General features: G+C 38.6%; 1 protein-coding gene across 1 annotated transcript in view; it reads right to left on the bottom strand.

Moving 5' to 3' along the window:
- Positions 1-11399: 11399 nt before the first annotated feature.
- The window catches only part of RAD21 (RAD21 cohesin complex component), a 28023-nt gene continuing 25909 nt past the window's right edge, over positions 11400-13513 (bottom strand). The window contains exon 14 of the mRNA XM_007451681.1: positions 11400-13099. Within this exon, the coding sequence (XP_007451743.1) occupies positions 12908-13099 (192 nt within the window). The 3' untranslated portion in view covers positions 11400-12907. The remainder of the gene's footprint in view (positions 13100-13513) is intronic.

Raw genomic sequence — 13513 nt, 5'->3', positions numbered from 1 at the left:
CTCTGGTGGCGCAGCGGTTAAGAATCCGCCTGCCAATGCAGGGGGCACGGGTTCGAGACCCGGTCCGGGAAGATCCCACATGCTGCGGAGCAACTAAGCCCATGTGCCACAACTACTGAAGCCCATGTGCCTAGAGCCCGTGCTCTGCAACAAGAGAGGCCACTGAAATGAGAAGCCTGGCCATCGCAACCAAGAGTAGCCCCTGCTCACTGCAACTAGAGAAAGTCTGCGCATGGTAATGAAGACCCAATGCAGGAAGGAAGGAAGGAAGTAGGGAGGGAGGGAGGAAGGAAGGAAGGAAAAAGGAGGGAAGGAAAGAAGGTAAAAGGAAGGAAGGGAAGTAAGTAAAGGAAGGAAGGGAAGTAAGTAAAGGAAGGAAGTGAAGTAAGTAAAGTAAGTTAAGTAAGCAAAGTAAGTAAGCAAAGTAAGTTAAGTAAGTAAGTAATTAAAGTAAGGGCATTCTTGCCTTGTTCCTGATCTTAGAGAAAAAAGTTTTCAGCCTTTCACCATTTAGTATGATGTTAGCTGTGGGCTTGTCATATATGGCCTTTATTATGTTGAGGTACATTCCCTCTATACCCATTTTGTTGAGAGTTTTTATAGTGAAAGATGTTGAATTTTGTCAAATGCGTTCTCTGCATCTATTGATTTTTATCCTTTTGTTAGTGAAGTGTATCACATTAATTGATTTGCAGATGTGGATCCATCCTTCCGTCCCTGGAATAAATCTCACTTGATTATGGCCTATGATCCTTTTAATATGCTGCTGTAATCAGCTTGCTACTATTTTGTTGAGGATTTTTGTGTTTATGTTCCTCAGGGTTATTGGTCTATAGTTTTCTTATAGTATCCTTGTCTGTTTTTGGTATCAGGGTAATGCTGGCCTGGTAAGATGAATTTGCACGTGTTCCCTCCTCTCCTATTTTTTGGAAAGGTTGAGAAAGATTGGTTTTAATTCCTCTTCAAATGTTTGGTGGAATTCACCAGTGAATCTATTTGCTCCTGGGCATTTTTTTGTTATTGGATGGTTTTTGATTACTGACTCAATCTCACCACTCATGATTTTTCTGTTCAGACTTTCTATTTACTCATAATTCAGTCTTGGTGGGTTGTAGAAATTTATCCACTATTCTAAGTTGGCATGTATTTATTATTCATAATATTCTCTTATAATACTTTGTATTTCTGTGTTATCAATTGTAATATCTCCCCTTTCATTTCTAATATTATTTCTGATAAGTTCTTTATTAGTTAGACTACCTAAAGGTTTGTCTATTTTATTTATCTTTTCAAAAAAACAGCTCTTAGGTTCATTGATTTTTTTCCTAATGTCTTCTTTAGTTTCTATTTCATTGATTTCCACTTGAATTTGTTATTGCCTTCCTTCTACTAACCTTAGATTTAGTTTTTTCTTTTTTATAGTTTCTTAATGTGTAAAGTTAGGTTGGCTATTTGAGATCTTTCTTTTTTCTTTTTTTTTAAAATTAATTAATTTATTTGTTTTTACTTTTAGCTGTGTTGGGTCTTTGTTGCTGTGTGCAGGCTTTCTCTAGTTGCAGCGAGTGAGGGCTACTCTTTGTTGCAGTGTGCAGGCTTTGCATTGTCGTGGCTTCTCTTGGTGAAGAGCATGGGCTCTAGGCATGTGGGCTTCAGTAGTTGTGGCACATGGGCTCAGTAGTTGTGGCACATGGGCTCAGTAGTTGTGGCACATGGGCTCAGTAGTTGTGGCGCACAGGCTTAGTTGCTCCGCAGCATGTGGGATCTTCCTGGGCCAGGGATCGAACCCGTGTCCCCTGCATTGGCAGGCAGATTCTTAACCACTGTGCCACCAGGGAAGCCCTTTCTTTTTTCTTTATGTAAGTGTTTACTGCTGTAAAATTCCCTCTTATAACTGCTTCTGCTGCATCCTGCAAGTTTTGGTATGTTGTATTTCCAATTTTTATTTGCCTCAAGGTATTTTTGATTTCTCTTTCAATTTCTTTTTCAACCCATTGATTGCTTAGGAGCATTTTGTTTTATCTCCACGTATTTGTGCATATTGTAGTCTTCCTCTTGTAGTGGATTTCTAGTTTCATGCCACTGTGGTCAGAAAAAGATGATTGATAAGATTTCAGTCTTCTTAAATTTATTGACTTGTTTAATGGCCTAATATATAGCTATCCTTGAAGAATGTTCCATGTGTATTTGAGAAGAATGTGTATTCTGCTGCTTTTGGATGGAATGTTCTGTAAATGTCCAAGTCCATCTGGTCTAATGTATAGCTTAAGTCCAATGTTTCATTTTTGAATTTTGGTCTAGATGATCTATCCAATGTTGAATGTGGGGTACTAAAGCTCCCTACTATTACTGTCTCTTTCTCCCTTCAGAGATGTTTATATTTGCTATATAGCAATATATATATTTGGGTGCTTTGATGTTGGGTGTATGGGTATTTATGATTGCTATATCTTCTTGATGAATCGAGCCCCTTTATCCTTACATATTGACCTTCTTTGTCTCTTATTAATGTTTTTGGCTTAAAGTCTATTGTGTTTGATACAAGTAAAGCTACCTCCACATACTTTTTGTTTCCACTGGCAAGGAATATATTTTTCCATCCCTTCACTCTGAGCCTATGTGTGTCCTTAAACCTGAAGTGAGTCTCTTGTGGGCAGCATATAGTTGGGTCTTGATTTTGTTCCATCCAGCCATTCTGGGCCTTTTCATTGGTGAATTCAACCCACACATATTTAGAGTTATTACTGATATGTAAGGACTTAACTAATGCAATATTATTACTATTTCTCTGTTTGTTTTATATTTCCATTGTTTATTTTTAACCTCTGTTTCTGGCTACCTTTGTAAATCGGTGATTTTTTATGATAGTATATTCTGTTTCCCCTTTCTTTATCTTTTGTGCTTGTACTATAGGTTTTTGCCTTGTGGTTATTATGATGCTTACATAAGACATCTGATAGATAAAACAGTCTATTTTAAGCTGATAGCAACTTCAATTTTCTACAAGAGCTTCCCCCTTTTACTTTCCCTCTTTTAAGATTTTGATGCATTATTTACTTTTTATATTGTGTATTCATTAACAAATTATAGTAGCTATAATTATTTTAATACTCTTTTCTTTTGATGTTTATACTGTAGTTAAGTGGTTAACACACCATCCTACTACAGAATTAGTTTTTTAAGTTTGACTGAATATTTACTTTTACCCGTATGCTGTATACTTTTGTATGCTTTCATGTTACTAATTGGCATCTTTAAATTTCAGCTTGAAAAAACCCCTTTTAGCATGTCTTGCAAAGCAGGTCTAGTGGTGATGAACTCCTTCAGATTTTGTTTTACTGCTCTAGGAAAATCTTTATGTCTCCTTCATATCTGAAGGATAAATTTGCTGGATGGAATATTTTGGGCTGGCAATTTTTTTCTTTCAACGCTTTGAATATATCATTGCTTCTCTCCTGACCTAGAGTTTTAGCTGAGAAATCTGCTGAGAGCAGGCCTAATAGGACTTTCTTTTTAGGTTACTATCTTTTTTTTTTTTTCCTTGGCTGTTAGGATTATCTCTTTATTTTTGATTTTTTTTTTTTTTTGCGTTACGCGGGCCTCTCACTGCTGTGGCCTCTCCCATTGTGGAGCACAGGCCCCGGATGCGCAGGCTCAGCGGCCATGGCTCACGGGGCCAGCTGCTCCACGGCATGTGGGATCTTCCCGGACCGGGGCACGAACCCGCGTCCCCTGCATCGGCAGGCGGACACTCAACCACTGCGCCACCAGGGAAGCCCTATTTTTGATTTTTGACAGCTTCCTTATAATGTGTCTTGGATAAGGTTTTATTTGCACTGAGATAATAGGGTTATATTAGCTTTGTGAACTTGGATGTATAATTCTCTCCCCAGGTTTGGAAAGTTCTCAGCTATTATTTCTTTATTTTAAATTGAAGTATAATTGACATATATCATTGTATTAGTTTCAGGTGTACAACATAATGATTTGATATTTGTATATATTGCAAAATGATCACCACAAGTTAACATCTGTCACCATATGCAGTTACAAATATTTTTCTTGTGATGAGAACTTTTAAGATGTACTCTCAGCAACTTTCAGTTATGCGATACAGTATTAACAACTATAGTCACCGTGCTGTACGTTACATCCCCACGACTTATTTATTTTATAACTCAAAGTTTGTACATTTTGACCTCCTTCACCCATTTTACCAACCCCTCGCCCCCCACCTACCTCTGGCAACCACTAATCTGTTCCCTATATCTGTGAATTTGGGAGTTTTTGTTTGCTTATCTGTTTAGATTCCACATATAAGTGATGTCACATGGTATTTGATTTTCTCTGACTTATTTAGCGTAACGTCCTCAAGTTCCATCCTTGTTTTTGCAAATGGAGAGTTTTCATGTCATTTCTTTTTTTACGGCAGAATAATATTCCATATTGTGTGTTTGTGTATAAAATATACATATACACACCATATCTTCTTTATTCATCCATCATAGACACTTAGGTTGTTTCCATATGTTGGCTATTGTAAATAATGCTGCAGTGAATCTGGACGTGTGTGTATCTTCTTGAGTTAATGTTTTTGATTTCTTCACATAAATAAATACCCAGAGGCAGACTTGCTGGATCATATGGAAACCCTATTTTTAATTTTCTTAGGAACCTCCATACTGTTTTTCATAGTGGCTGCACCAATTCACATTCTCACTAACAGTGTACAAAGTATTCCCTTTTCTCCACATCTTTGCCAACATTTGTTATTTCTTGTCTTTTTGATAATAGCCATTCTGACAGGTGTGAGGTGGTACCTCATTGTGGTTTTGATTTTCATTCCCCTGATCATTAGTGATGATGAGCATCTTTTCATGTACCTGTTGGCCATCTGTATTTCTATTTTGGAAAAATGTCTATTCAGACACTCTGCCCAGTTTTAAATTAGATTGTTTGTTTTGATATCGAGTTGTATGATTTCTTCATGTTTCAGATATTAATCCCTTATCAGATATATAATTTGCAAATATTTTCTCCCATTCTTTTTGTTTTCATTTTGTTGATGGTTTCCTTTGCTGTGCAGAAAGAAGCCTTTTCATTTGATGTAGTCCTCCTTGTTAGTATTGCTTGTTGCCTTTGCTTTTAAGGTCAGCTCTAAAAAATCTTAGCCAAGACTGATGTCAAGGAGCTTATCACCTATGTTTTCTTCCAGGAGTTTTATGGTTTCAGGTCTTACACTCAAATTTTAATTGATTTATATTTAATTTTCGTGTAATTTCCAGCTTCATTCTTTTGCATGTGGTTGTTGTTTTCCCAATACCATTTTTGAAGATACTGTCCTTTCCCAATTGTATATTCTTGGCTCCTTTGTCATAAGTAAATTGGCCATATATGCATGGGTTTAATTTTGGGCTCTCTATCCTGTCCCATTGATCTATGTGTCTGTTGTTATGACAATACCATACTGCTTTGATTACTATAGCTTTGTAATACAGTTTGAAATCACAGAGTGTGATGTCTCCAGCTTTATTCTTTATCAAGATTGCTTTGGCTATTCAGGGTTTTTGTGGTTCCATGCAAATTTTAGGATTGTTTGTTCTATTTCTATTAAAAAAAAAAAAAGGCAGCAGAATTTTGATTGGGATTGCATTGAATCTGTAGATTGCTTTGGGTAGTATGGACATTTTAACAGTATTAATTATTCCAATCCATGAGCATGAAATATCTTTCCATTTATTTATGCAAGCGGGGTATTAAAGTCCCTATTTTATTGTTTTGCTGTCTATTTCTCCTTTTAGTTCAATTAATTTGTCTTATATATTTAGGTACTCCTATCTTGGGTGCATAAATATTTACAAATGTTTTGTCTTCTTCTTGGATTGACCTCTATCATTATGTAATGTCCTTTTTGTCTCTTAAGTGTTTATTTTAAAGTCTATTTTGTCTGATATAAGTACAGCTATCTCAGCTTTCTTCTGGTTTCCATTTACATGGAATATCTTTTCCCATCCCTTTACTTTTAGTCTGTGTGTGTGTCCTTATATCTGGGGTCTCCTATAGGCACTGTAGAGATAGGGTGGCTGAATGGATTTTTTAAAAAAAGAGACCTATTTCTTTTTACTGGAGAATTTAGTCCATTTACATTTGAAGAAATTATTGATATGTGTGTGTTTATTGTGTGGTAATTGTTTTCTGACTGTTTTGTAGTTCCTCTGTTCCTTTCTTTTTCTCTTGTTCTCTTCCTTTGTGGTTTGACTTTCTTTAGTAGTATGCTTCAGTTCCTTTCTCTTTATCTTTTGTGTATATGCTATAGACTTTTGCTTTGTGGTTACCATGAGCCTTACATATAACACCTTATATCTAGCAGTCTATTTTAATTTGATAACAAGTTTGAGTGCATTCTAAAGCTCTACATTTTTATTCTCTCCCCCACCTCCAAATTTTATATTTTTGATGTCACATTTTACACCTTTTTATCTTTTGTATCCCTTAATTATTGTAGTTATAATTGTTTGTTACTAAAACTTTTGTCTTTTAACCTTCACTACTAGGTTAGGAAATTTTTCAGCCATTACTTCTCCAAATACATTTTCTGTCACTTTTTCTTTCTCTTCCCTTCTGAGACCTCTATAATACAAACATTGGTCTGCTTGATGTTGTCCCATAAGTCCCTTAAACTACCTTCATTTTTTTTTTCCTGCTCTGATTGTGTGTTTTTGTGCTTCATATAGTCTGCTGTTAATGTACTATAGTCTAGTACATTTTTTCCCAGTTCAGTTATTGTATTCTTCATTAATATGACTTATGTTTGGTCCTTTTTTTTTTTTTTTTTTTTTTTTTGTTACACGGGCCTCTCACTGTTGTGGCCTCTCCCATTGCAGAGCACAGGCTCCGGACGCACAGGCTCAGTGGCCATGGCTCACGGGCCCAGCCACTCCGCGGCATGTGGGATCTTCCCGGACCGGGGCACGAACCCGCGTTCCCTGCATCGGCAGCATTGGCAGGCGGACTCTCAACCACTGCGCCACCAGGGAAGCTCTTTGGTACTTTTTTATACAGCATTTTCTGTCTTTTTTTTTCTGAAGTTCTCACTGGGTTCATCCATCCTTCTCCTGAGTTCAGTGAGCACCTTTATGACCATAACTTTAAACTCTTTATCAGATAAATCACTTATTTTCGTCTCATTAAGGATATTTTCCTGAGATTTTATCTTGTTCTTTCATTTGGAACATAGTTCTCTTTTTCTTCATTTTCCTTGACTTTCTGTGTTGGTTTCTGTGCATTAGGTAAAAGAGTCACCTCTCCCAGTCTTGAAGGAGTGGCCTCATGTAGGACAGGAACCTTATCGTTTAACCCTGTCTAGCTCTTTGTTGTCTTTCAAACTTTTGTGATTGTCCAAGAAGATTTACTTTTAGTGGCTCCCAGTAGTTGAGAGTGTGCCAAGACCTGTGAGTGTCCCAAAGAGGAGAATCTCAGTCAGCAACTGGATTTAGGCTGACTGGAAGCCAGAAACTCAGGCAGCAGCTTTTAAAGTATTCAAATGTATACAGTCCAGTGGGACCAAGTTAGGGAAGTTTTCAGCCATGACTTCTTTGAACAAGCTTTCTGCCGTTCTCTCTCTCTCTCTCTTCTTTTTTTGGGACCCCTATAATATGTATATTGATCCACTTAATGATTTCCCATAAGTCCCTCACACTATTGTCTCTCTTTCTCTTTCTGTTCCCCAGCCCGGGTGAATTCTACTCCCTGGATTTGAGTTTGCGGATTCTTCCTTCTGCTTGACTAGTCTGCTGTTGAACCCCTCTATTGAATTTTTCAGTACGGTTATTGTATTTGTACACTCTGTGATTTCTATGTGGTACTTTAAAATATTTTTTCTCTTTATGGAAATTCTCACTTTGTTCATGCAATGTTTTCCTGACTTCAGTGAACATCTATATATTATTTTGAAATGTCTATTGGGTAAAAATCACTTATATCTGTTTCATTAAGATCTGTTTCTGGATATTTGTCTTGTTCTTTTGTTTCTAAGGTATTTCTCTGTTTCTTCATTTTCTTTGACTGTGTTGGTTTCTGTGCTTAGACAAAACAGTCACCTCTCCCAGTCTTGACAAAGTGGTCTTGTGTAAGAGATGAGCCTCAGCAGTAAGCCTAGCCCATGCTCCTAATTGTTTCTCAAGCCTTTGTGATTGTCCAAGCTGCTTTCTTTGTTCTTACTGGCTCTCAGTAGTTGAGGGTGTACCCAGATATGACAATGTCCCAAAGGGGAGGACTGCAATCAGCACATAGATACAGGCTGGTTGGAAGCTGGACCTTTAGGCAGCAGCTGGTTAAAGTATTTAGACCTTCCAGGTGGGCGTTTTGCCTGCTCCCTCTGATTTGGGCCTGGGTCTATGGCAGTGGGGTGTGTGTGTGCGCGTGTGCGTGCTCCTGAGTCTAAGAACTCCTTTGTTGTTTGTTACAGTCCTATGGGACTTGTGAATGTCAACTTGTGAACCCTGTTGGCTATCAGAGTCAGGTGATCCAGGGGTCTTTCCCTCAGGCAGCAGCCGTAAAAGCTGGGGCATAAGACACTTGTAAAAGCTCCTTTCAGGGATATACTGGTGACTTGAAGCAAGCTAGAGGGAGAGAGCAGGGGAGGCGTCTGCTGGTTTTCCTAGTCTGAGAAGGATTGCAGTCAGCCCCTGTAAGTGTGCTCAATTAGAAACCTGACTCTTAGGAATCAGCTTTTTTTTTTTTTTTTTTTTTTCTCCTGACTTTTTCACGATAAAAGCTCTTCCTCTGGTTCTTTTATAATTTGATGTAGCTGATCCTTTTCAGGCCTGTCCTGGGTTTGGCTTTGCTTTTGGAAAGCCTGCTCATTTTGAGTGACCAGAAACTGGTCATTTTGACTACCCTAAGCTGACATGCTGGATTCAGGAAGGAAGGAATGTGAGGCTCAGAACCAGTGCCCGTGTCCCCTGCATCGGCAGGCGGACTCTCAACCACTGCGCCACCAGGGAAGCCCAGGAATCAGCTTTTAAAGTACACAAATAAGATCCTTTCTTTGCTCCCGTTGCATTGAACGGAGGATAGGTGTGGCGAGTGCTCGCACACCTGTTAAAAACGCTTGCTAGTCTTGTGGGTCTCCCGGATGCAAGCCCCACTGGGTTTTAGAATTAGGTATTTTGGGGGCCTGTCCCTTGGGTGGGGTCTTAAAAGTTGTGGTGGTGAATGTGGGGTCCAAGTCCTCCACTCTTCAGGGAGAAGCTGGAATTGGAGTTCTCTCCTGATTATATATTGCTGTGCTGGGGGTGAGGTTTATGTCAAGCATGTCTCAGCCCTTCCTACCCACTTCGATGTGGGTTTGTTCTGGTTTTACGCAACGCATAGGAGTCGCTTAGGGTTTCTGGATTTCTTTCAAAGGAAATTGCTCCATGTGCAGCTGTACATTTGGTATGTCCATGGGAGGAGGGGAATTCAGGAGCCTCCTATGTCACCATCTTTGCAGCCAGGATTGGTCGTGTCATAGGGCACTGAAGGCAGAAGGAAGGTAATGTGCTGAAAGGGAGGGAATGTTCAGAGAGAGACCATCTCCTAGGTTCCTTCTGGCATCTTACTCAGACTCCCTAGTGTTTACAAAGACCTTGAGTCTCTTCATAATCCTATTTTGCATCCCACTCTATCAGATTCATATCTTGAAAACTCCATTTTCTAATATGAAGCCCTTGCTTTAAACATTTTTACATTAGCCACCATTTATTGAGTGCCCACTTTTAGGGACCCTTCACAAACACTCTGCAAGTTCTGTACCAACCACCCAGACTGATGGTTGAGTAAATGGAGTCTCAAGGCAACCCTGGGCTATTTAACTGTAAATACGTCTACTTTTCACTTGACTGATTTTTCTCAAATTCTGGGACTGGTGGCAGCATGTCAGGCATTACTCCAAACCACACAGTAAATAAGATAGGCCTTGCAGGCGCACTAATGTTGACTCAAAGATTGTTGTGGGAGATCTATTACTTTATTTCCTTCCATCCATCCAGTTATTTTGTATTCAGTGGGCATTAGCAATCCAGAAAAACATTCTGCAGGAAATAGGACCCAGACATCCAATATTTTTTAAAGCTCCTCAGGTGACCGCAAAGGGCAGCAAGGTTGAGAACCTCTGCTTGTATACTATCTGGCCCAGATAGAGAATAAAGCTTCTTGGGCTTTAGGCTCCATAATCAAATTAAGATTTTGAAGCTGAGTTTCTATACCCCTGGCCCATTGCTCTACTGCACCCCCCCCCCTTTTTAAAAGTTAATTATTTTTGGCTGTGTTGGGTCTTTGTTGCTGCACGCGGGCTTTCTCTAGTTGCGGCGAGCGGGGGCGACTCTTCGTTGTGGTGCGTGTGCTTCTCATTGCAGTGGCTTCTCTTGTTGCGGGGCGTGGGCTCTAGGCACACGAGCTCAGTAGTTGTGGCACGTGGGCTCTAGAGCACAGGTTCAGTAGTTGTGGCGCACGGGCTTAGTAGCTCCACGGCACGCGGGACCTTCCCGGAGCAGGGCTTGAACCTGTGTCCCCTGCATCGGCAGGTGAACCACTGTGCCACCAGGAAAGCCCTACTGCACCCTTCTGTTAGCTCTAAGTTGAGGAAGGAAGTCAAGGGGCAGGATTCCACTCTCACATCTCTACCTAGGCTTTTTAGTCCCAAGGTGAATACTCATGGTTCTGCTATACCTGAAATAAAACCATTACCACACTGAGTTATCTTTCAAATCTTAGCAAAAGCTTTTTCTCGTTGGACTATCTGCAGGTACTTTGGCATGCTGTATTCTAGGCTCCCATGACTTCCATATTAGGCTGCAATTCTGTCTTTACCACAGGTGGTGAGCCTCAAATTAAAGCATCTTTGGGTCTGAGACTAATTGGTGTTTAGTAAATATTGGTTTTTCTATTATAAACAGTATTAAACTGTTTATGCGGAAGATACAGCAGGGCTTACTTAAACCATAAAGTCTTGACTGTCTTAAAGCTCACAGCTGGTGGCAGGACAAGTCAGATGCTTGAATGCAAAGGTGGATACATTCCAAGTTACCTACCGAAAGCCCTGGCTAAAGTAGGCTTCTCAGAAGGACCCAGAAATTGTTTAGGGCCCCAAGAACCCATAGGCATGTCATAATTTGTTATGTACTTAGCAGTTACAGGGCTGTATCTAAGCCCCAAAGATTCCTCAGCACCAGCCATTTACTGGGCTCATTTTAATCTTAATAGATTCTAATATACATTGTAAAGACTTATTTTTTACTCTAAGACCTCTTGAAAAGTTCACTTACTATTTGTATGGATAATTATTCAAGATAACGCAAAAAAGATGAAGCAGTGTTTTCTTGGGGAGTGCCACCAACTGAATACCAATGCCTCAAAATGTCCAGCTTATAACACAACTTTTATTAGAAAAGTTATACATAACATAGCATCAACTATTTTCAAGAACAATATTAAACCTGATAAGCAACAAAAACCAGACTAACAAAATGTGTAACAAGAAACTAATGACCTTTCTATAATCAAACATTCAATTATCTACAATGTCTTTATACAAAGGGAGAAAAAAAACCATGGTTTACAGGCACATCATATTGAAAATAAAGCGGCAACAGCAATTTTATACAATTACCATTCTCAAGAAACTGAATCATCAAAACAGTAATTACGAGTTCACAAATTTAAAACATCTCACATAATTTAAAATTACTGGGTATACACTGAAGTCTGAGTGATTTTTGTTTTCCACAAAAGTGCCAACACTTAAAAGCTAGAACTTTTCAGTGTGTAATTGTGCCCTAAAATGTTAAGACATGTATTGATAATCATAACAGTCACATAATTTCTGGTGCTATCTATCTGATCTGTTAATATTAAAGCCTTTATTTGGATGTGTTTTTCTTCACTTAAATTATAGGAAACCGGATACTGGATTTCTGTTGCAAAGCTATTAGAGTTCCAAACACAGGAGTGTGCAAGCACTGGAAAAAATGATCAGTACTAAAACATAATAAATATCAGAGAAGCCATTAGTTTTTACAGCACTGTCTGCTTAAAGGTTAAGTCAACCAGTTGTACGATTTCCCATCAGTCTGTCCTTTCAGTTGGCATAGCAATTTCTATTTTCATGATCTGAATACTCAAATATATCCAAACATCTTTTTAAAACTTTGATTTATAGCTCCTGGAAAGTTATAAATGCTTTTTATATTCATTCTACTCTAAAAAGTCTATTTCTGCTCATTTCAGAGCCTCACTAAAACAACAGATTTCAGGATAGTAAGATTCATTAAAAAGTTTCAAATGGAATGATTTACAAAAAATAGGGCACTTTAAACCAAGTCCTATTTTTTTGTAGCTGAAAGGGATTAGTTACAGTACAATTTCACACAACCCCATGATCCAGTGTGGAATTATACTTGAAAACTTAAGAGGACAATCTCTGCTTCGGGCACCATCCCTAAAGCACAATGGTTACGAAGAAGACTGCCAGGTGCTGGTGGGAAAAGACGATTCACACCATAGTCATTAACTGTCAGGCATTTTTTCCTGAAAAGTTCTCCTTTACAATGCAGTAATGGAGAACTAAGGTAAAAACCCTGACTGACTTTCCACTGCTACTCAACAGTATTATATGCGCCACTATTGCACAAATCTGTTCTGGACTGTATTCTTGGGGTACTTGTTTTCTCCATCAGAACACAACCACCATACAAGCAGTTTCCCTTAAAAATGAAATTGATAAATTTAAAATACCAGAAAACATGAAGAAAGGCAGGGACTTTGTACACACAAAAATCTAAATTTTCTTGAAGGGTTCTGTGTGCCCTACACATGGGGGCAATTTGTACACACTAGTGAAATGAACACTAGCTATAATGTTTCTAGCTGCTCAAATAATGTGGAACCTTGGTCCAGGTGTTGCAATAATATCACTGTATGGTTCTTCCTGTGTCAGCTCAATAGCTTGCTGCTTTTTGAGAACCAGGAAGCTGTAGAACTTTGCTGCAGCTTGCTTTCTGTTCGTGTTTCGACACAACTCAAGCAAACTGATAGATTCAGCTCCAGTTTTAGCGAGAGCTCGCTGAAATAAAAGAAAGAATTAAATGAAAATAATGTACACAATAAAGTAGCAAAAGAAAGGATACCACTTTTGGATACTGAAAAAAGTATACTGTATTTTCTGTTGGAGTAGATTTTTGAACAGTACGAGAGTGTTTCTCACATTAAAAAAGGCAAGGGGACAAAGTTAACATTTGTTGGGACATAGATGACTCATTTTTTCTAATTAATAAAATCTAATCAGTTCATCTATCAATTTTATCTAATTGATAAAATAGTAAAATCTAGCACTTACAGTTCTGAAAACTGTCAACTATCCTTTGAATCTATTTTAGGAGACCTGAGCACCTTGCCTGGTATTTCACAGACACTCAAGATATCTCCTCTGTATCTGACACATTAAGTAAGGCCCAAGGATAAATGACACTGTACAATG

This window comes from Lipotes vexillifer, unplaced genomic scaffold, assembly GCF_000442215.2.
Source record: "Lipotes vexillifer unplaced genomic scaffold, Lipotes_vexillifer_v1.1 scaffold440, whole genome shotgun sequence".
Lineage (NCBI taxonomy): Eukaryota > Metazoa > Chordata > Mammalia > Artiodactyla > Lipotidae > Lipotes > Lipotes vexillifer.
The sequence above is the reverse complement of the archived record's forward strand: the minus strand, read 5'-3'. Positions and strand labels throughout refer to the sequence as shown.